The following is a 24,756-nucleotide window of genomic DNA, read 5'->3' on the forward strand; positions in this document are numbered from 1 at the left end:
AATACACAGTGATCACTGCTCTCACGCTGATACTAATGGACTGAGGGATAAATACACAGTGATCACTGCTCTCACCCTGATATTAATGGACCGGATAAATACACAGTGATCACATCACTCACCCTGATAATAATGGACTGAGGGATAAATACACAGTGATCACTGCTCGCACCCTGATACTAATGGACTGAGGGATAAATACACAGTGATCACTGCTCTCACCCTGATACTAATGGACTGGATAAATACACAGTGATCACTGCTCTCACCCTGATACAAATGGACTGAGGGATAAATACACAGTGATCACTGCTCTCAGCCTGATACTAATGGACTGGATAAATACACAGTGATCACTGCTCTCACCCTGATAGTAATGGACTGAGGGATAAATACACAGTGATCACTGCTCTCACTCTGATACTAATGGACTGGATAAATACACAGTGATCACTGCTCTCACCCTGATACTAATGGACTGATGGATAAATACACAGTGATCACTGCTCTCACCCTGATACTAATGGACTGGATAAATACACAGTGATCACTGCTCTCACCCTGATACTAATGGACTGGATAAATACACAGTGATCACTGCTCTCACCCTGATACTAATGGACTGGATCAAGACACAGTGATCACTGCTCTCACCCGGATACTAATGGACTGATGGATAAATCCACAGTGATCACTGCTCTCACCCTGATACTAATGGACTGATGGATAAATACACAGTGATCACTGCTCTCACCCTGATACTATTGGACTGATGGATAAATACACAGTGATCACTGCTCTCACCCTGATACTAATGGACTGGATAAATACACAGTGATCACTGCTCTCACCCTGATACTAATGGACTGGCTAAATACACAGTGATCACTGCTCTCACCCGGATACTAATGGACTGGATAAATACACAGTGATCACTGCTCTCACCCTGATACTAATGGACTGGATAAATACACAGTGATCACTGCTCTCACCGTGATACTAATGGACTGGATAAATACACAGTGATCACTGCTCTCACCCTGATACTGATGGACTGGATAGATACACAGTGATCACTGCTCTCACCCGGATACTAATGGACTGGATAAATACACAGTGATCACTGCTCTCAATCTGATACTAATGGACTGGATAAATACACAGTGATCACTGCTCTCACTCTGATACTAATGGACTGGATAAATACACAGTGATCACTGCTCTCACCCTGATACTAATGGACTGGCTAAATACACAGTGATCACTGCTCGCACCAAGATACTAACGGACTGGATAAATACACAGTGATCACTGCTCGCACCCTGATACTAATGGACTGGATAAATACACAGTGATCACTGCTCTCACCCAGATACTAATGGTCTGAGGGATAAATACACAGTGATCACTGCTCTCACCCTGATACTAATAGACGGAGGGATAAATACACAGTGATCACTGCTCTCACCCTGATACTAATGGCCTGGATAAATACACAGTGATCACTGCTCTCACCCTGATACTAATGGACTGGATAAATTCACAGTGATCACTGCTCGCACCCTGATACTAATGGACTGGATAAATACACAGTGATCACTGCTCTCACCCTGATACTAATGGACTGAGGGATAAATACACAGTGATCACTGCTCTCACCCTGATGCTAATGGACTGAGGGATAAATACACAGTGATCACTGCTCTCACCCTGATACTAATGGCCTGGATAAATACACAGTGATCACTGCTCTCACTCTGATACTAATGGATTGAGGGATAAATACACAGTGATCACTGCTCTCACCCTGATGCTAATGGACTGAGGGATAAGTACACAGTGATCACTGCTCTCACCCTGATACTAATGGACTGGATAAATACACAGTGATCACTGCTCTCACCCAGATACTAATGGACTGAGGCATAAATACACAGTGATCACTGCTCTCACCCAGATACTAATGGACTGAGGGAGAAATACACAGTGATCACTGCTCTCACGCTGATACTAATGGACTGAGGGATAAATACACAGTGATCACTGCTCTCACCCTGATATTAATGGACTGGATAAATACACAGTGATCACATCACTCACCCTGATAATAATGGACTGAGGGATAAATACACAGTGATCACTGCTCTCACCCTGATACTAATGGACTGGATAAATACACAGTGATCACTGCTCTCACCCGGATACTAATGGACTGGATAAATACACAGTGATCACTGCTCTCACCCTGATACAAATGGACTGATGGAAAAATACACAGTGATCACTGCTCTCACTCTGATACTAATGGACTGATGGAAAAATACACAGTGATCACTGCTCTCACCCTGATACTAATGGACTGGGTAAATACACAGTGATCACTGCTCTCACCCTGATACTAATGGACTGGATAAATACACAGTGATCACTGCTCTCACCCTGATACTAATGGACTGGATAAATACACAGTGATCACTGCTCTCACCCTGATACTAATGGTCTGATGGATAAATACACAGTGATCACTGCTCTCACCCTGATTCTAATGGACTGATGGATAAATACACAGTGATCACTGCTCTCACCCTGATACTAATGGACTGATGGATAAATACACAGTGATCACTGCTCTCACTCTGGTACTAATGGACTGGATAAATACACAGTGATCACTGCTCTCACCCTGATACTAATGGACTGGATAAATACACAGTGATCACTGCTCGCACCCTGATACTAATGGACTGAGGGATAAATACACAGTGATCACTGCTCTCACCCTGATACTAATGGACTGAGGGATCAATACACAGTGATCACTGCTCTCACCCTGATACTAATGGACTGAGGGATAAATACACAGTGATCACTGCTCTCACCCTGATACTAATGGACTGGTTAAATACACAGTGATCACTGCTCTCACCCTGATACTAATGGACTGAGGGATAAATACACAGTGATCACTGCTCTCACCCTGATACTAATTGACTGAGGGATAAATACACAGTGATCACTGCTCTCACCCTGATACAAATGGACTGAGGGATAAATACACAGTGATCACTGCTCTCACTCTGATACTAATGGACTGGATAAATACACAGTGATCACTGCTCTCACCCGGATACTAATGGACTGGATAAATACACAGTGATCACTGCTCTCACCCTGATACTAATGGACTGGATAAATACACAGTGATCACTGCTCTCACCCTGATACTAATGGACTGATGGATAAATACACAGTGATCACTGCTCTCACTCTGATACTAATGGACTGGATAAATACACAGTGATCACTGCTCTCACCCTGATACTAATGGACTGATGGATAAATACACAGTGATCACTGCTCTCATCCTGATACTAATGGACTGCATAAATACACAGCGATCACTGCTCTCACCCTGATACTAATGGACTGGATAAATACACAGTGATCACTGCTCTCACCCTGATACTAATGGACTGGATAAATACACAGTGATCACTGCTCTCACCCGGATACTAATGGACTGATGGATAAATTCACTGATCACTGCTCTCACCCTGATACTAATGGACTGGATCAATAAACAGTGATCACTGCTCTCACCCTGATACTAATGGACTGGATAAATACACAGTGATCACTGCTCTCACCCTGATACTAATGGACTGGCTAAATACACAGTGATCACTGCTCTCACCCTGATACTAATGGACTGGATAAATACACAGTGATCACTGCTCTCACCCGGATACTAATGGACTGATGGATAAATTCACTGATCACTGCTCTCACCCTGATACTAATGGACTGGATCAATACACAGTGATCACTGCTCTCACCCTGATACTAATGGACTGGATAAATACACAGTGATCACTGCTCTCACCCGGATACTAATGGACTGGATAAATACACTGTGATCACTGCTCTCACTCTGATACTAATGGACTGATGGATAAATACACAGTGATCACTGCTCTCATCCTGATACTAATGGACTGCATAAATACACAGCGATCACTGCTCTCACCCTGATACTAATGGACTGGATAAATACACAGTGATCACTGCTCTCACCCGGATACTAATGGACTGGATAAATACACTGTGATCACTGCTCTCACCCTGATACTAATGGACTGATGGATAAATACACAGTGATCACTGCTCTCACCCTGATACTAGTGGACTGGATAAATACACAGTGATCACTGCCCGCACCCTGATACTAATGGACTGATGGATAAATACACAGTGATCACTGCTCTCACCCTTACACTAATGGACTGGATAAATACACAGTGATCACTGCTCTCACCCTGATACTAATGGACTGGATAAATACACAGTGATCACTGCTCTCACCCGGATACTAATGGACTGATGGATAAATACACAGTGATCACTGCTCTCACCCTGATACTAATGGACTGGATAAATACACAGTGATCACTGCTCTCACCCTGATACTAATGGACTGGATAAATACACAGTGATCACTGCTCTCACCCTTACACTAATGGACTGGAGAAATACACAGTGATCACTGCTCTCACCCTGATACTAATGGACTGGCTAAATACACAGTGATCACTGCTCTCACCCGGATACTAATGGACTGGATAAATACACAGTGATCACTGCTCTCACTCTGATACTAATGGACTGGATAAATACACAGTGATCACTGCTCGCACCCTGATACTAATGGACTGGCTAAATACACAGTGATCACTGCTCTCACCTGGATACTAATGGACTGGATAAATAGACAGTGATCACTGCTCTCACCCTGATACTAATGGACTGGATAAATACACTGTGATCACTGCTCTCACTCTGATACTAATGGACTGAGGGATAAATACACAGTGATCACTGCTCTCACCCTGATACTAATGGACTGGATAAATACACAGTGATCACTGCTCTCACCCTGATACTAATGGACTGGATAAATACACAGTGATCACTGTTCTCACCCTGATACTAATGGACTGGATAAATACACAATGATCACTGCTCTCACTCTGATACTAATGGACTGATGGATAAATACACAATGATCACTGCTCTCACCCTGATACTAATGGACTGGATAAATACACAGTGATCACTGCTCGCACCCTGATACTAATGGACTGAGGGATAAATACACAGTGATCACTGCTCTCACCCTGATAATAATGGACTAAGGGATCAATACACAGTGATCACTGCTCTCACCCTGATACGAATGGACTAAGGGATCAATACACAGTGATCACTGCTCTCATGCTGATACAAATGGACTAAGGGATCAATACACACTGATCACTGCTCTCACCCTGATACTAATGGACTGGATAAATACACAGTGATCACTGCTCTCACCCGGATACTAATGGACTGGATAAACACACAGTGATCACTGCTCTCACCCGGATACTAATGCACTGATGGAAAAATACACAGTGATCACTGCTCTCACTCTGATACTAATGGACTGATGGAAAAATACACAGTGATCACTGCTCTCACCCTGAAACTAATGGACTGGATCAATACACAGTGATCACTGCTCTCACCCTGATACTAATGGACTGATGGATAAATACACAGTGATCACTGCTCTCACCCGGATACTAATGGACTGATGGATAAATACACAGTGATCACTGCTCTCACTCTGGTACTAATGGACTGGATAAATACACAGTGATCACTGCTCTCACCCGGATACTAATGGACTGGATAAATACACAGTGATCACTGCTCTCACTCTGGTACTAATGGACTGGATAAATACACAGTGATCACTGCTCGCACCCTGATACTAATGGACTGATGGATAAATACACAGTGATCACTGCTCTCACCCTGATACTAATGGACTGATGGATAAATACACAGTGACGACTGCTCTCACCCTGTTACTAATGGACTGATGGATAAATACACAGTGATCACTGCTCTCACTCTGGTACTAATGGACTGGATAAATACACAGTGATCACTGCTCTCACCCGGATACTAATGGACTGGATAAATACCAGTGATCACTGCTCGCACCCTGATACTAATGGACTGAGGGATAAATACACAGTGATCACTGCTCTCACCCTGATACTAATGGACTGAGGGATAAATACACAGTGATCACTGCTCTCACTCTGATACTAATGGACTGATGGAAAAATACACAGTGATCACTGCTCTCACCCTGATACTAATGGACTGGATAAATACACAGTGATCACTGCTCGCACCCTGATACTAATGGACTGATGGATAAATACACAGTGATCACTGCTCTCACTCTGATACTAATGGACTGGATAAATACACAGTGATCACTGCTCGCACCCTGATACTAATGGACTGATGGATAAATACACAGTGATCACTGCTCTCACTCTGATACTAATCGACTGGATAAATACACAGTGATCACTGCTCGCACCCTGATACTAATGGACTGGATAAATACACAGTGATCACTGCTCTCACCCTGATACTAATGGACTGATGGATAAATACACAGTGATCACTGCTCTCACCCGGATACTAATGGACTGATGGATAAATACACAGTGATCACTGCCCTCACCCTGATACTAATGGTCTGATGGATAAATACACAGTGATCACTGCTCTCACCCGGATACTAATGGACTGAGGGATAAATACACAGTGATCACTGCTCTCACCCTGATACTAATGGACTGGATAAATACACAGTGATCACTGCTCTCACCCTGATACTAATGGACTGGATAAATACACAGTGATCACTGCTCTCACTCTGATACTAATGGACTGGATAAATACACAGTGATCACTGCTCTCACCCGGATACTAATGGACTGATGGATAAATTCACAGTGATCACTGCCCTCACCCTGATACTAATGGTCTGATGGATAAATACACAGTGATCACTGCTCTCACCCGGATACTAATGGACTGAGGGATAAATACACAGTGATCACTGCTCTCACCCGGATACTAATGGACTGGATAAATACACAGTGATCACTGCTCTCACCCGGATACTAATGGACTGATGCATAAATACACAGTGATCACTGCCCTCACCCTGATCCTAATTGTCTGATGGATAAATACACAGTGATCACTGCCCTCACCCTGATACTAATGGTCTGATGGACAAATACACAGTGATCACTGCTCTCACCCTGATACTAATGGACTGGATAAATACACAGTGATCACTGCTCTCACCCTGATACTAATGGTCTGATGGACAAATACACAGTGAACACTGCTCTCACTCTGATACTAATGGACTGGATGAATACACAGTGATCACTGCTCTCACCCTGATACTAATGGACTGAATAAATACACAGTGATCACTGCTCTCACCCTGATACTAATGGACTGGATCAATACACAGTGATCACTGCTCTCACCCTGATACTAATGGACTGGATAAATACACAGTGATCAATTCCCTCAGCCAGATACTAATGGACTGATGGATAAATACACAGTGATCACTGCTCTCACCCTGATACTAATGGACTGAGGGATAAATACACAGTGATCACTGCTCTCACCCAGATACTAATGGACTGAGGGATAAATACACAGTGATCACTGTTCTCACCCTGATACTAATGGACTGGATAAATACACAGTGATCACTTCTCGCACCCTGATGCTAATGGACTGGATAAATACACAGTGATCACTGCTCTCACCCTGATACTAATGGACTGATGGATAAATACACAGTGATCACTGCTCTCACCCTGATACTAATGTACTGGATTAATATACAATGATCACTGCTCTCACCATGATGCTAATGGACTGATGGATACATTAAAAAAAAAGTTTTTTTAATTCATTGATGGGATGTGGGCGTCACTGGCTAGGCCTGCATTTAGTGCCCATCCCTAATTGCGCTTCAGAAGATGGTGGTGAGCCGCCTTTTTGAACCGCTGCTGTCCATATGGTGTTGGTGCACCCACAATGCTGCTAGGAAGGGAGTTCCACGATTTTGGCCCAGCGACAGTGAAGGAACGGCGATACAGATCCAAGTCAGGATGGTGTGTGGCTTGGAGGGGAACTTGTAGGTGGTGATGTTCCCATGCGTCTGCTGCCCTTGTCCTTCTAAGTGGTAGAGGTCGCGGGTTTGAAAGGTGCTGTTGAAGGAGCTTTGGCGAGTTGCTGCAGTGCATCTTGTAGATGGTACACACTGCAGCCACAGTGCGCCAGTGGTGGAGGGAGTGAATGTTGAAGGTGGTGGATGGAGTGCCAATCAAGCGGGCTGCTTTATCCTGAATGGTGTCGAGCTTCTTGAGTGTTGTTGGAGCTGCACTCATCCAGGCAAGTGGAGAGTATTCCATCACACTCCTTACTTGTGCCTTGTGGATGGTGGAAAGGCTTTGGGGAGTCAGGAGGTGAGACACTCGCTGCAGAATTCCCAGCCTCTGGCCTGCTCTTTTAGCCACAGCATTTATATGGCTGGTCCAGTTCAGTTTCTGATCAATGGTAACCCCCAGGATGTTGATAGTGGGGGATTCAGCGATGGTAATGCCATTGAATGTCAAGGGGAGATGGTTAGAATCTCGCTTGTTGGAGATGGTCATTGCCTGGCACTTGTGTGGTGCGAATGTTACTTGCCACTTGTCAGCCCAAGTCTGAATGTTGTCCAGGTCTTGCTGCATATGGACACGGACTGCGTCAGTATCTGATGAGTCTCGAATGGTGCTGAACAGTGTGCAATCATCAGCGAACATCCCCACTTCTGACCTTATGATGGAGGGAAGGTCATTGATGAAACAGCTGAAGATGGTTGGGCCTAGGACACTGCCCTGAGGAACTCCTGCAGTGATGTCATGTGATTGAGATGAATGACCTCCAACAACCACAGCCAACTTCCTTTGTGCTAGATATGATTCCAACCAATGGAGAGTTTTCCCCTTGATTCCCATTGACTTCAGTTTTGCTAGGGCTCCTTGATGCCACACTCGATCAAATGCTGCCTTGATGTCAAGGGCAGTCGCTCTCACCTCACCTCTTGAGTTCAGCTCTTTTGTCCATGTTTGGACCAAGGCTGTAATGAGGTCAGGAGCTGAGTGTCCCTGGCGGAACGCAAACTGGGCATCAGTTAGCAGGCTATTGCTGATACACAATGATCACTGCTGTAAGAAATAGCTGTTAGATTCAAAGATGGGTTTTAATTCTTAGAACAGAGATTGACAACAGGCAAGCGGAAAAAGATAGCATAAATGCCAGCAAGGTCGAATATCAAGCATCAAAAGACAAATAGAAGTGATAAGGGAATGGTAAAATGCAAGGAAACAGGGAGGATAGCACCTGTTAGATAACAAGGAGCCACGAAGCCATAAAAGGCCCTTGAAGAAACTTGACAAAACATTCCTCAGACAGATAAGAGGGAGGCCTTGTCAGTCATGCAGAAAGGGACGGTGAGGGATGCCTTCCCGCTTCACAATTGGACAATAGGATGGGGGATCAAATGATTGACACCAGGTGATTACCAGCCCACCGAAATAACTATAAATATAGACGACCGAGAGAGGAAATCAGGCAGTCAGGGGCGAAGGCTTCTCTGAGGTGGCTACGGCCTAACATCTTGATCAAGTTTAGCCTCTGAGGTGGCTGATGGCCTAACACCTCTAGCAGCTTGAGAGATGACCCAATGGAAGTGACCGCTGCAGCAGACTGCAGGAATCCACCCAATCTGAGACCACCGTACTACCTCCCCATCCGTCCGGTCATGGCATTCCGATTCAGGAGTCATAGATCGCTCATACTGTCACGGGTTGTATGTCTATTATACTCAGCTTAAACCATATGTAATATCTGATTATGCTTTAAAACTGTAGCTCTTTAATAAAAGCCTTGCAACTTCTAAAACCCTGTTGGGTAATCTGTGTGAGCCTGTGATCCTAAATCTTACACTGCTCTCACCCTTATACTAATAGACTGGATAAATACACAGTGATCACTGCTCGCACCCTGATACTAATGGACTGGATAAATACACAGTGATCACTGCTCTCATCCTGATACTAATGGACTGAGGGATAAATACACAGTGATCACTGCTCTCACCCTGATACTAATGGACTGAGGGATAAATACACAGTGATCACTGCTCTCACCCTGATACTAATGGACTGAGGGATAAATACACAGTGATCACTGCTCTCACCCTGATACTAATGGACTGAGGGATAAATACACAGTGATCACTGCTCTCACCCTGATACTAATGGACTGATGGATAAATACACAGTGATCACATCACTCACCCTGATACTAATGGACTGAGGGATAAATACACAGTGATCTCTGCTCTCACTCTGATACTAATGGACTGGATAAATACACAGTGATCGCTGCTCTCACCCTGATACTAATGGACTGATGGATAAATACACAGTGATCACTGCTCTCACCCTGATAGAGTCATAGAGTCATAGAGTAATACAGCACAGATAGAGGCCCCTTCGGCCCATCGTGTCCATGCCGGCCATCAAGCCCTGTCTAATCTAATCCCATATTCCAGCATTTGGCCCGTAGCCTTGTATGCTATGGCATTTCAAATGCTCATCCAAATGCTTCTTAAATGTTGTGAGGGTTTCTGCCTCCACAACCCTTTCAGGCAGTGAGTTCCAGACTCCAACCACCCTCTGGGTGAAAAAGTTCTTTCTCAAATCCCCTCTAAACCTCCCTCCCTTTACCTTGAATCTATGCCCCCTAGTTATTGACCCCTCTACTAAGGGGAAAAGCTCCTCAGCATCCATCCTATCTATGCCCCTCACAATTTTGTACACCTCAATCATGTCCCCCCTCAGCCTCCTCTGCTCCAAGGAAAACAAACCCAATCTGCCCAGTCTCTCTTCATAGCTGAAGCGCTCCAGCCCTGGTAACATCCTGGTGAACCTCCTCTGCACCCTCTCTAACGCGATCACATCTTTCCTGTAGTGTGGCGACCAGAACTGCACACAGTATTCCAGCTGTGGCCTAACCAGTGTTTTATACAGCTCCATCATAACCTCCTTGCTCTTATATTCTATGCCTCGGCTAATGAAGGCAAGTATCCCATATGCCTTTTTTACCACCTTATCCACCTGTTCCGCCGCCTTCAGGGATCTGTGTACCTGCACACCCAGATCCCTCTGACCCTCCGTCTTGCCTAGGGTCTTACCATTCATTGTGTATTCCCTTGCCTTGTTAGACCCCCCAAAGTGCATCACCTCGCACTTTTCCGGGTTAAATTCCATTTGCCACTGTTCCGCCCATCTGACCAACCCATCTATATCGTTCTGCAGACTGAGGCTACCCTCCTCGCTATTTACCACCCTACCAATTTTAGTATCATCCGCGAATTTACTGATCATACCCTTTACATTCATATCCAAGTCATTAATGTAGACCACAAACAGCAAGGGACCCAGCACCGATCCCTGTGGTACCCCACTGGCCACAGGTTTCCAGTCACAAAAACAACCTTCGACCATCACCCTCTGCCTTCTGCCACTAAGCCAGTTTTGTATGGACTGGATAAATACACAGTGATCACTGCTCTCACCCTGATACTAATGGACTGGATAAATACAGTGATCACTGCTCTCACCCTGATACTAATGGACTGGATAAATACACAGTGATCACTGCTCTCACGCTGATACTAATGGACTGGATAAATACACAGTGATCACTGCTCTCACCCTGATATTAATGGACTGGATAAATACACAGTGATCACCGCTCTCATCCTGATACTAATGGACTGAGGGATAAATACACAGTGATCACTGCTCTCACCCTGATACTAATGGACTGAGGGATAAATACACAGTGATCACTGCTCTCACCCAGATACTAATGGACTGGATAAATACACAGTGATCACTGCTCTCACCCTGATACTAATGGACTGGATAAATACACAGTGATCACTGCTCTCACCCTGATACTAATGGACTGGATAAATACACAGTGATCACTGCTCTCACGCTGATACTAATGGACTGGATAAATACACAGTGATCACTGCTCTCACCCTGATACTAATGGACTGATGGATAAATACACAGTGATCACTGCTCTCACCCTGATACTAATGGACTGAGGGATAAATACACACTGATCACTGCTCTCACCCTGATACTAATGGACTGATGGATAAATACACTGTTATTGCTGCTCTCAAGCTGACACCAACATTACCATCCCTCATAATTTTCTCACGAGTCCCACAATTTGCACAAGTTCTTTTAACACTTGTGCTTCATGCAGCTGTTGCTGTGGTGTCGAATACCAGCTTTACACTCAGCTCCTACAGAATTTTTAGAACAGCCCTAAACCCCTAGCCTCGCGAGTAAATCGCACATTTTGGTTATTTTGCGACACAATTGCCTCCTGGGAATGGGCAGGTTTACAGGGACGTGTTGAAATCAGATCTTTATACATGTATCTAAATGGATTTTAAATATGTACTGAATGAAATTGTGATATAAGTAGATATTTAACCCAACATGTACAAATTGTTAGCATGTCCTGATATTTTTGAATTCAATAACATGTTAGATCTATTCTATTCTGCAACGCCTTATTGTCTATTCCAACTTATTACGTGTAACATAATTGCACTGTGTGCATCAGATTTGTACAGAATTGCATTATCTTTACTCCAGTAAATCCTTACTTGAATTTAAACGTTTCTCCCAACTCAGTAGCATTTCCAGGAGTGATCTCAAATATTCCACTGAAGGAGTAGGGATGGCCACCATAGGCGTACTCTAACAAAAGAGAACAGAGAAAAGGTTACTGAAGCAAAGGTCAGCCACTCACAAATGGAAGGTGCTATGTTTCAAATTATTTCTGTTTTGGAAAGGTGCATTATTTAATGCTTATTGAGGTGGAGACCATCAGTTCTGAGGAACAGAATGCCTTTATACTTCTTGCACACAGATTGCAAACAGCACAAACTAGATACAGAGTAATGTTTTCTGAATCTGTCCCAATGATATGCTTCATTCACAGCCTCAGAAGAACACTCTTTCCTGCACCAATGAGACATTTCCATCTCCCACGCCAGCCAGCTTCATGGCATTTTTCAGAATGGGATTCCCAATTTATTCTTAATTGAGGTTGAATTGTGGGCAGCTTTGTGCCCACCACCAGCTGGATTGAACCTGCCCAAATATATTACACTTGGGACCCTCATTGCTGGAAGGGAGAGAAAACTATAATTTCATCGGCCTTGTATCAGAGGCTAAAGCAGCAATATTCAAGATCACTGTTCCACCCAATTCTGCATAACAACCTGTATAAAATTAAAAGGTTAAAGTTGTGTGCAATATAAACACAAACCACGCACAGTAACACACCTGTACATGTCAAACAGATAATATTGGCCCTGAATTTCCTGGAATGGCACGATCGGTGGCGTACACTATAAATTATGCTGCTTCGTGTGTCAATCGTCCAGTTGCAAATTTACACTGCTATTTCCTGGAACAGTAATTTGAATACGCCACAGCGAGCGTAATGGCGAATCAGGGACCTCGGAAGCAAGGCAGTGAATGGCTTATGCCATCGACATCAGAACCTAGTTCAGCAGACCTGAGTCATAGAATTCTGAATTTCAAATCCTTTCACTATGCTGAACTTGCTCACTTGCAGAAAATAGCTTGAGTTATGCCTGCATTTATTTAGGAGATGACTTGAGTAATTTAAACTACCTAAAATGTCTCAGGTTAAACAAACCCCCAGTTTCATCAATGGCATGTGCAGGCACCTTAGTGCCCTACACTGCGAATAACATACAATAAACCTAAAACATAACGACAAAGAAGAAATGTTTTGATGGGTTTTAGCTCAGAATTAAATACACCAACAAAGAGCAGAGATTTTCTTTTATTTTAATTAATTATCTTGAACACATGAACTTAAATATATTCACAGATCAAATTAATTGATTTAAAGATTTTGCACTTACCTCGCAAGCGCTACTTCAGAATGATCCACAAAGATGGAGGAATGTCAAAACCAATTTTATAATATATACATGAAAGTCCATGCATGTGATTCAAGGCTGAAAAGATGAAGCGCCACAGCTTTTATGGTCCTCCTAGGCTGAGAACCATAAATCACATTGATACCAGATGACCAAGTGCCCAACCATTAATTTTCAGCCTAAGTGACTGCGGTGACAAAACTAGCTTAACTACAAGAAATTCACATCACCTTTCACTTGTATGTGAGGCTGGAGCTATGATAATCAGCTTTTCAAGGTTTTGGCAAGTGTTTTTACGGTTCTGTTGATTTGGGCACTGTTGTTTGCAAAAGTCCCAAGAAATTATAGCTTAGTGTGAATTAATGGCGTAACTCACTTACCCCATAATTTCCTCTTTAAAACATGCACGGTGTTATTGAATTTCTAGACCCAAGTTTCGTATCACCTAACTATTACATCTTGATTTATCTCACCTTGTTGATTACCCTTTTCAACGTATGTCTTGCAGTATAGGTCTTGGCCCTACACCTAGGCTTCTCAATAGTTAAAATAAAATCTGATCATTACTTGCAAGCACTGTTGGCATAATAGTGAAAAGCTATGGGGGAGGCAGTGGAGATGGGTGGTGTCGGCAAATTAAAGAGAGAAGCGTATAGATATTTGGCAGAGAACGTGATTGAGGAGTACGAGAGTTAGAGTAATGTATGTTAGCGTATGTTCTGGGGCAGGTCAGATAGACAATAATGGTCCCTGCCAGTTCTGTACATTCCTGTTACTATAATCCTATAATATATTTGTGCAAACCTCAGATAGATAATAGGACTATAGACCACTCTTGAGCCCAATATTGTAAGATAAATGAAGTAACAGATGTTTTACACTGAGTTGCATTTGGATACTAATACTGACAGAAATTGTTTTCTGGTGTTTTGACTAGTTATTTCCTGTCTGAGTTACTCCAGAGAAGTATGTTAAATTGCAGCCTGAGGCTAAACTGAGAAGAAATGTGGTGTGAGTGAGGAGTATACAGTACAATATCTCTGTTCTTACCTCTTCCATAGACCTCAATGCCAGAATGAAAAACCCCTATTCCAAGTGTGGATGTGTACTCATTAATCCAATACTGCAAAGAAAACACAAAAGGTAAATGGTGCATTAATGAGATGTTCATGAAGCTTAGCATTGCAGTATCTTGATGCCAACAAAGCATTAAACACATAATTATTTTGCTCGTCACTTTCAAAATAAATGCTTTTATCTTTTTACAGAATTTAACTTCAATTTTAAATATACTATCACACACAACATATAGCATTGTAACCTTCACTCTGATGAATAAGCACCAGCTCTGTGGCCAAATATTGTGACAATTACTGTAAAGATTAAGCATTGTTACAATCAATTATTCCCATTGTACAGCATACATCATCATCGATGTGTGAGGATACCTCAACCTCACATGTGTCGGGTTAATTTTAGAAGGCAAATTTCAAAGAAAAATTACCGAAGATTAAAACCTGCTGGGAAAGAATTGAGTCTGCGTACTGCAGGTTGGAACTGAGGCACTTCATCATGTTCAACTAGAGAGAGCTTTAGTCCAAATCTAACCATGCTACACCTGACCTGGGAGTGTTCTATTCTCTGGCACTAATACGCCTGACCACGATGAGCATAAATGATCACAAAAAAATCCCTGCTTTACTCAAGCGGACACATATTTTTGGCTTTAATGTCCTGCCTACCTGCCAATATGGAAAAGGAATGGGAGTTCACTGTTTCTCAGCAGGTTTGAAAGCAGTATCATCATCCAGGAGCTCTTCAAAGCGGTTATTTTAAAAATGGCAGTAGATTCAAATTCGCCCGCTATCTTGAATCGACAGAATCGAATGGTCCCATTCTTAACAATACTTCATTCTACAGAACTGTTACTCCCAAACTTAGTTAACACAGAAAAAAATGCCAATGGAGTGACCAGTGCCAAATATTAACGGGCACGGAAGCCTGAGGCCTATTCTGCATCTAATCTACTCCAATGCAACCATGCAGTGCATAGTGGACTGGGAGAATGTGCACATAATGTGCCCAAGAAGTGATTTAAATTAGATGTGACTGGAGGGCTCAGTCACTAAGGGCTGAATTTTAATGGGGATTCCAGGCGGCCGGGAAACCCAGGAGAACGGGTTTCGTGCAGGCCCTGCCGACTTTAACACCAGGGCCTGATTTGAATGGGAAGCCTCTGTTTCCCACCCGTAGCCAAACAGAGTGAGGTGCTGGCTGGCTCCGGGCAGGTAGGCCTATGGCACTAGGCCACAGAGAGGAGGGAGGGAGGGATCGCATTGGGGTTGTGCTGGGAGAAGAACAGGGAGGGGGGGAGGGGGGATCCGAAGAGTGTTGGGACCGAGAAAAGATCAGGGGGTGGGTCCGAAGAGGATCAGGGGCCAGGAGAAGGATGGGGGTGGGGTCCGAAGAGAATTAGATCTCAGGATAAGATCGGAAGGGATCTGAAGAGAGTTGGGAGCCGGGAGAAGATCGTCGGGGGGGCGGGGGGTCCGAAGAGAGTTGCTGGCTGGGAGAAGATCGGGGTGGGGGGCGGGGTCTGAAGAGAGTCAGGGCCGGGAAAAGATCGGGGGTTGGGGTGTTCAAAGAGACTCGGGGGCCAGGAGAAGATCGAGGGGTCTGAAGAGATTCATTGGCCAGGGAGAGATTGTGGGGGTGGGGGGTGCGTCTGAAGAGGATCAGGGGCCAGGAGAAGATCTGAGGGGCCAGAGGAGGATGGGGGTTGTTCGAAGAGGATCGGGGGCCAGAGGAGCAGCTCAGGGCGAGCCGGAGGAGGGGGGGTGATCAGAAGCTGGGGTGGGGGGAGGCCTCTTGGAGGGATCAGAGATCTCGTGGGGGGCGTCTGCAATCATGGGGGGTGGGTTAGGTAGGGGCCCTGGATCTAGGAGGTGGGTGTAGAGGCACTTACCTCCTGGATGCAGCTGTCCTCGCCTTGCTGTAGCTGGCGAGTTTTACGAGGTGTGTAAAACGTGACCAGCTACAATTAAACACAAAATGGAGGTTAAAGAAGAGGCTTTCAGCCTCATTATAATACTTACGTAGACAGCCCGCCTCCTGGCAGTGGGTTGGCTGCTGCCCCCGTCCCGCCTCCCGTACCCCCTCCATTAAAACTGTAGTGGGCGGGTTGGAGGCGGGTTCAGGATGGTATTCTGATTTTTAACACTTTAACTACCCCCACGCCCCCAATCCAGTCATTTTTTTAGGTTAAAATTCCCCTTAGTGACAGTTTAGAACAGATGCTTCAGGGGAGGCTGGTATGGATTGAAAGAATATTTGATCCTGGAAGTGTTCCATTTCCCAGCACTAACACCCCCGACCATGGTGAATGTAACTTTTGAGCCTTGACATAGGGCCACCCTTAGAGTTCCCCTTGGCTTTTTTGGTTGTTCACTGGTCATACCTTGCAAAAGGGGACTTAAGTCTCCAGAGGCTGGAGTCCAATGGAAAAAAAATGGCAGCAATGAACGGGCAGCTAGAAACCCTTCCACAGCTGCTAGATCCCAACATTCCCGCACCCAGTGTCCGTGGTGCTGCCAGTGCATCATGTACTTTGTACCGTCAAATTATGTTAAGTGAACTGAACTCACCTTTAGGGGCAAGGTCAGCTCAATTGGATGCAAGTGAAGCCAGGGCTTCCTGAAGGATCTTGACAGACAGCCAGCTTGGCATTAGTGGGCCCACTGTGTAACAAAATATTTTGGGAATGTATGGAGTTACTTTATTCTTTGATTTTTGTCTTGCGTATGCTTGATTGTCAATAAGAGGCCCATCTGGATTAAAGGATTTGAAAATTAAGCAAATAAGGGATTTGAACATTAAGTAGATCATTTAAACCTAAAACGGAAATTCTCTGCTGCCATATTAAGCTATTAGAGTTTGACTGATCTGATTCAGAATTAATTCTAATGTATACTTTACTCATTCAGTCTTCTGGAATGGCTATGCTAATCACACCATCTTGCCTAAAGCGCAGAAGAAAAATATTCAGAATTCTGACACTGAATATTTTGGGAGAAAGATATTTGGAATATTTTTTTTAAATCTCTGCAATACAGCTTGGAGACACCACTCAAAGAGAAAGAACAATTTAATACAATTAAAGTACAGCTTAGCAGCGTTTCACCGTATCCTTTTAACTCTGGCTCCTGAGTTTGAATCCAATCCACGATGTAAGTCTACTCTCTCTGCCAACTGTTATGGATCCTAAATTAAACTAGTGTGGGCACTCTTCACCCCAATTGCTACTGGCTGTGGATCCACAGTACCAAACTGCCCTAATTTGGCACCGACTGCCAACATCACTCAAAAGAAATCATAAGACTTTCTCAAAGTCATGATGACATAGCTGGGGTGTTTTTCTGAGGCAGACTAGAGAGAGAGAGACCTTTGCACTAGACCTGAGCAGAGGGTGCTTGAAGCTGGTATTAGGTGCTGGCCAAAACTGGGCAAATGTTCCATTCCCCACCACTGATACTTTAAAGAAAAAAGCTCACCAGATGTAAAATTAAAGTGGCAAAGACATTCTAACGAGTCAGGGTTAGAAAGATGTGGCAAGTTTCTGTATCATCAACTGTTCACTGACACTTTACAATATTCAGCAAATGTTCTGCCAGCTTGGTATGCATTTGAGGAAATTTGCCAAATAAATCTAAGCTGCAGTTCTCTGAGTTTGTGTTGGAAAATCTGCAAGTTCAACGCTCTGCTGATACCAACTATTTAAGGACCGTTAAAATAAGCAAATGGAATCTGAGTAGGATATTAAACCAGGTTGGATGTTAGCTTTGCTGCACTCAGTCAATCTGTTGCTGCCAAATTCAGAAAAAGGAAGATTGGGCTAGAAGTTCGGGGCGTTTGCGCCTCTCGTTTGCGCCCCCAGGGGGACGCTAACGGGATGCAAGTGACTTTTCACCCGGGCGTGGCACCGCTAATGACTCCCGCTAAATTCAGTGGGAGTTTCGTGGCGGCGGTAACCGGTAACACCCCATTCCCCTGCGCAGGCGATGATGACATCATCATCCGTGTGCAGCGCCCCGTTTTTGCCCCGCCTGCCAAATTGGCCCGCGGCCCCTGAATCTGCACCAGGTGATGACAACAACCGATTCAGGGAGCGGGAATGGAGCAGCAGGAGGCTCGCGGGGCAATAAGTAAAGGGGAGGTGGCGGGCGGGGGAAAAAAATGGCCGACTTACTTAAAACGGCCCGTTGTCTCTTTGCCGCGATCTGGCAGCCTGGCACCTCACTCCCCGGTGGTCCCGGTAGGGCCCCGCAGAGTTGTGGGCTTGGGCTGTCCCCTTTAATGAGGGGAGGAGCCCTTCCATGCGGCAGCACTATGTGGCCCAGTGCGTAGCGTTGTAGAATGTACTGCCCTGATATTTGGGGTTAGCGCTCTAAGATGGAAGTGGAGCACTTGAATTAGTGCTCCACCTCCCTCTTGGGGCAATAAAACTGAATTTACTGATCGCCGGCGCTATTTTTCGCCAGGCGCTAAATTTAGTGCCCAGGCGATGTTAGCGACCCAAAATGGTTGCTAGCTAATTTTTCCCCCATTGAGTTTTATGATCTTGAGCTTGAAGCCCTTATTTATTTTGTACATGAGTAAGCTTAAAAGAACTGTACTAGAAGGTGATCTATATTATAGTATATCTTACATGTTATATACAAGAACACTACAAGAAACACTAGACTTTTGAAATATACACATTTTGGAAGGTTCAAACTACCAGCTCCAGCTGTTTGCTGTGCTGATTTCTGTTTGTCCACCTCTGTCTAATGGTCAACGCCCAAGTGAAGAGGTTCATCACAGATGCTAAGCAGAAACAGGGTGGTCTGAAGCACTATGTGAAGGAACACAACCATAACAGCCAAGGGTTATTGAAGGATAACCATGGGCATAAGAGGAGATGAGCAGGAATTTCTTCTCTCAGAGGGTCGTGAATCTTTAGAATTCTCTACCCCAGAGAGCTGTGGAGGCGGAGTCATTGAATATATTCAAGGCGGAGATTGACAGACATTTGAACTACAAGGGAGTCAAGGGGTATGGGGAGAGAGTGGGAAAGTGGTGTTGAGGCCAAGATTGAATCAGACAAAATCTTATTGAATGGCGGAGCAGGCTCGAGGGGCCGACTGGCCGACTCCTGCTCCTGTTTCTTAACTGTGCCCCTGGGATACGCAAGCATTGTGCGCCGGCAGCTGGACCAGGCCCCAGATCGGAATTCCACGGGGGCCCACCGCTCAACGGCCGGCACGCAAGGTAAGTGCAGCTCGGGGGCTTGCACCCGCGGGAAGCCCCCGACCCATAATTTCTGGGCCATTGTTAATGGGTTCTCAAAACTAAGCTGATGGAGGCCAATGCCTTTAAAAAGCATGTCAGCTGTGACTCAGTGGTAGCACACTTGTGGGTTCAAATCCCACTCCAGAGACTTGAGCACAAAAACACTCCAGTGCAGTACTGAGTGTAGGGGTTCGCAAAATCCCCTCAGCCCCGAAGATCGGGAAATATTAATCCACATCGTTGACGAAGACTTTGCGTGATTTAAATTGTCTCTGGGTTGGACAATGTTTTAAAATGTGCCCAGAACTGCAAAAGGCTGCGTTAAGGAGCCCGTGAGCTAAGCAGCACTTGGACACTGGAATCAAAGGACTTTGTAAAAATCGCACACTTTAAGATAGCACATTTTATTAAAGAAAAGGATGTACTCTTGAGTTTTGAACCTCATGGAAACAGAATTTTCAGCAGGAAAATGGACAGACAGGCCATTAGCATTTGAATGGAGCCCGAGCTGTCAATCACCCTGTGGTATTGGGTGGGTCAGGTAACCTACAAGCTGTTTGTTTACACTGGGGAGTAGCCTGTTTGAATCTGCCAATCAAAGGCAGTTCGGGAAGCCCCTCTCTGCAGAGACAATCGATTTGTTTACAGAAACTGCTACAAGGATGTTTGCACAAGGAGTAACCACTTGAGACTGCAGTCTCAGTTGACCACAGACAATGGGTTTCTGTTTACATAGTAATACAACTCCATTCAAACCCATCAGGATGAATGAAGACACATTCAAAACTGCAGCTATCACAGAAGAGGCACTTAAACTGAGAAGAGGAACAGTTTAAAATTGAATGGGTTTGAATCAGCCATTACTGGATAATGGGGACAGTTGGGTCCCTTTTGTTTTAGCCCAGAAACTTCCGGATCTGGGCGGGAACATTTGGGCCCCAAAATTGGAGTATAAGAGATAGTTTCTCAGAGGCATCTCTCTCTCTCTGGCATGCCTCCATGTGCCCTCTACAGTGTGGAGTCTGTCTGAAGAGGTAAAAACACCAGCAGTTTACTTTTAAAACACTGGGGTGTTTCTTTACTTCAGGACAGTGAAGATCTCGTGGGGCACGGAGCTGGCATTATAGTGGTGAGCATATATTTTTCTGACCTTCCACAAGGCAACTTAGGATAGGTATAGGGGTGGGGAGTAAAGTGGGATTTCGTTAGAATTGTCATTTTAGTCGTTTTCCCTCGTTATGCCCATTTTTCCTCACCTATCTAAGCAATTGTACCGTGATTACATTGATCGTGTGGTGTAGTTTCTTTAGTTTAGTAAAATTTGACTTTCTCGCATCCAGACCATTTGTCCGTTTTAATATATCATTAATTATACGTTCCTCCAGTCAGAACTGGAAGGAGGGGTTTAACGATTCGAAACCGCCGATTGGAGCTGGTCAAAGTGCAGTGGCAAAAGGGCTGCCAGACCAGGTAAATTACCGTAAACCCGGTAAAGGAAGGTAAATTACCGTAGTCCAGGTAAAGGATGCCCCCCTACAAATTGACGACCGCAGCAGGACTGGAGGCAGTTTTTGATATTAGTGGTCTGGATCTGGAGAAAGCATCAGCTCTTGCTTTTCTTGCTTTTAGTCTGTGGGTAGCCCTGCAGAAGTTAGCGGCAGTGTGTAAGCTGACCTATTATGGTATAGGTGGCTGGGTTAAGAAGGGTGAGATGAGGGTGCGGGAGGAAGTTAGAGAGGCCAAGAATCGGGCATCAGAGTTTGGAAAATGCCAGGCGGAGGTAGAACGCCTCATAAGAGAGGTGAATGAGGCCAGAGATAGTGGGATGAGGGTGCGGGAAGAAAATGCACGCCTCACACTAGAGGTCATGAAATGCCAGGCAGAGATAGAGCACCTTGTGCAGGAAGTCACAGAGGCTAGGGACAGTGAGATGAGGCTACAGGAGGAAAACGCACACCTCACCCAAGAAGCTAGCGAGGGCAAAAGCCATGCGAGGCACAAGATAGAGTTCCTAAAGTGCCAAATTACAGAAGCAAAGAGTAACAAGATGAGACTGTGGGAAGAGAATGCCCGCCTCACCTTAGAAGTAACAGAGCAGGAGGAAATGGGTAGGGAGGTAAAGGCAGCTTATAAGCTGGCCTGCGACCAAAGGTTTAGTGGAGCAGATCATACCCCATGTAACAGAATGATAGAGAGTTTGGGTATGGAGTTATTAAGGACTAAAGGGATGGTATGCCTCATAAGTCTGAAGGGAAGTCCGTCGGACAGTACCAGCCGCCCAACTCAAACTGCCCCACAGGCAGCACCCAGAACAGAGCTGGCCAGGGAATTAGAAATCCCAAGACCGCAGCCCACAGCTCCGAGTTTTGAGGAGCTCTGGCAGCAAGAAGGGATGGTCAATGGGGTGGTAGGTCCCGCTAGGCAGGCAGGGACCAGGACCAGTGTACCCTCTCTGACAACAGAGGTATGGTCCGCCCATGAATAATAATGACCCTGGGGCTGTTCAGCATACCTATCTGGTACCCTGTGATACCCCACAGCTCAGAGGCCTGGTGAAACATATTCCCCTGCTCTCCGAAAAGGGAGACCCCTCAATGCACTTCCAAGGGATAGAACAGGCAGCCTGTGTTAACGGCTGTGATGGTGAGGAGAAAGCCAAAATGTTGCTTTTCTCTGTAGATAGTAAGCTCTATCAGACCCTTTCAGATGAGGTTAAGAGAGGGCAGAAGGGTTTTGAGGACCTAAAGGAGGAAATACTGGAAGCCATGGGTGCGAACGACGGCAGTCCGTTCGATCGCATAGGGAAAACACTGCAGAAGGAAGGGGAGACCCCACAGGCATTTGCAGACAGGCTGTGGCCAGTCTACAACAGCGCGTGTACAGGGGGACAAAATAGGGCACACCTGAACCCACAGCAGCGGACCCAATGGCTTCGTTGCCTGGTGTCCAATTGCCTGCCCCAGTTAACAGCAAAGGCTGATACTTGGTTTGACCACCGAGACCCCCTAGCAACTGAAGAGACTGTAATCCGGCAGCTCACAGTAGTATATAGGAATGGTAGGAATAGTGGGACACCCCAGCAAAAGGGTAAGGTCCACGAGGTTAAACCTGGGGCTCAATACAAGAAAGAGTGGCGCCAGGAGGGGAGTCGTCCCTCCCAGAACAAGGTCACTTGTTACAGGTGCGGGGAGGAGGGCCACTGGCACAGGGATTGTAAAAAGCCTGGGAGAGACGATAAAGCCAGGACCCCCGCAGCCCCAACTCAGAAGGCAGAGACAGAAACTCCTCCTGTTACAGTCGAGTCCGTCATGGAGTCGATAAAATCTTTCCTCAGGGCCAATCAGGGAAAGGTAGCAGCCATCAGTGGTGCTGCAGCCCCCTCACCCACCTCTGCCTCCCCACAATGACTGGAGAGAAAGGGGTTTAAAGTCAACCCCAAGCAGGCAGCAGACAGCATGGGGAAGCAGCATCGGAATAACCGGCTGCTGCTCGAGCCTAGCAGGAGCCACCAGTGGGAGATAGGAGACCTAGTGATGGTAAGAAACTATGCCCGGGTGGGAAGTTTAGAGCCACTCTACATGGGACCCTATAGTATAGTTGATAGGGCAGCCCCATGGTCTATACAGTAAAACTACCCCGGTGCACAAAGTGGTTCCACGCCAACCAATGTAAATTGTATAAATCTGACCATACAAGTTCAAGTTCACAGGCTGTAAAGACAGGCACTGTGGCTTGTTCCAAGGGAAAAGTTGTCCGGCCCACCAATTGGGACACTTCCCGCCCCAGTGGGACCTAAGTTTTGGCCAAAGTTTAAATTTGAACCAGTTATCTAGTTCAGAAACAGAGAAACAGCAGCCTGAGAGTAGAAATCTGCAGGCTGCTGCGAGTTCATTCACAAAAGAGACTGCCCGCGCATGCGTAGTATTCCCCAGTCTTTTGAACAGGAGGTTCATGCAGGCGCAGTCACGTGCCTGAGGGGAGAGGTCTCCCAACACTGGGTTCGCGCAGGCGCAGTTCCCCAGCCTGTGACCCCAGCGGCTCCTCCTCAGTTTTCCCCCACAGGCGCAGTTGCCTGTTTGAAGACAGAGGTTTCACAGCCTCTGCCGGGGGGCTCTTTGGAGGAGGTTCGCGCCGGCGCAGTCCCCCAGCCTGTAACCCCAGCGGCCCCTCCTCAGTTTTCCAGCACAGGCGCAGTCGCTTGTTTGAAGACAGAGGTTTCACAGCCTCTGCCGGGGGACTCTGGGGAGCAGGTTCGCGCAGGCGCAGTTCCCCAGCCTGTAACCCCAGCGGCTCCTCTTCAGTTTTCCCGCGCAGGCGCAGTCGCCTGTTTGGAGACAGAGGATTCACAGCCTCTGCCGGGGAGGAGGTTCGTGCAGGCGCATTGCCTGCTTAAAGGGACAAGCTTCCCAGCCCGCTTCTAGAGTGGC

At 45.6% G+C, this 24,756-nt stretch overlaps 1 protein-coding gene across 1 annotated transcript in view; it reads right to left on the minus strand.

Moving 5' to 3' along the window:
- LOC147109552 (deubiquitinase DESI2) overlaps window positions 1-15,576 on the minus strand; it is a 149,685-nt gene extending 134,109 nt beyond the window's left edge. The window contains exons 1-3 of the mRNA XM_086002320.1: window positions 15,507-15,576; window positions 15,053-15,193; window positions 12,689-12,782 (exon numbers count right to left, since the gene is read on the minus strand). Coding sequence (XP_085858446.1) covers window positions 12,689-12,782; window positions 15,053-15,193; window positions 15,507-15,576 — 305 coding nt within the window. The remainder of the gene's footprint in view (window positions 1-12,688; window positions 12,783-15,052; window positions 15,194-15,506) is intronic.
- Between the last annotated feature and the right edge of the window lie 9,180 nt (window positions 15,577-24,756).

This window comes from Somniosus microcephalus, chromosome 12, assembly GCF_052327205.1.
Source record: "Somniosus microcephalus isolate GS21.2 chromosome 12, FLI_Smic_1.0, whole genome shotgun sequence".
Lineage (NCBI taxonomy): Eukaryota > Metazoa > Chordata > Chondrichthyes > Squaliformes > Somniosidae > Somniosus > Somniosus microcephalus.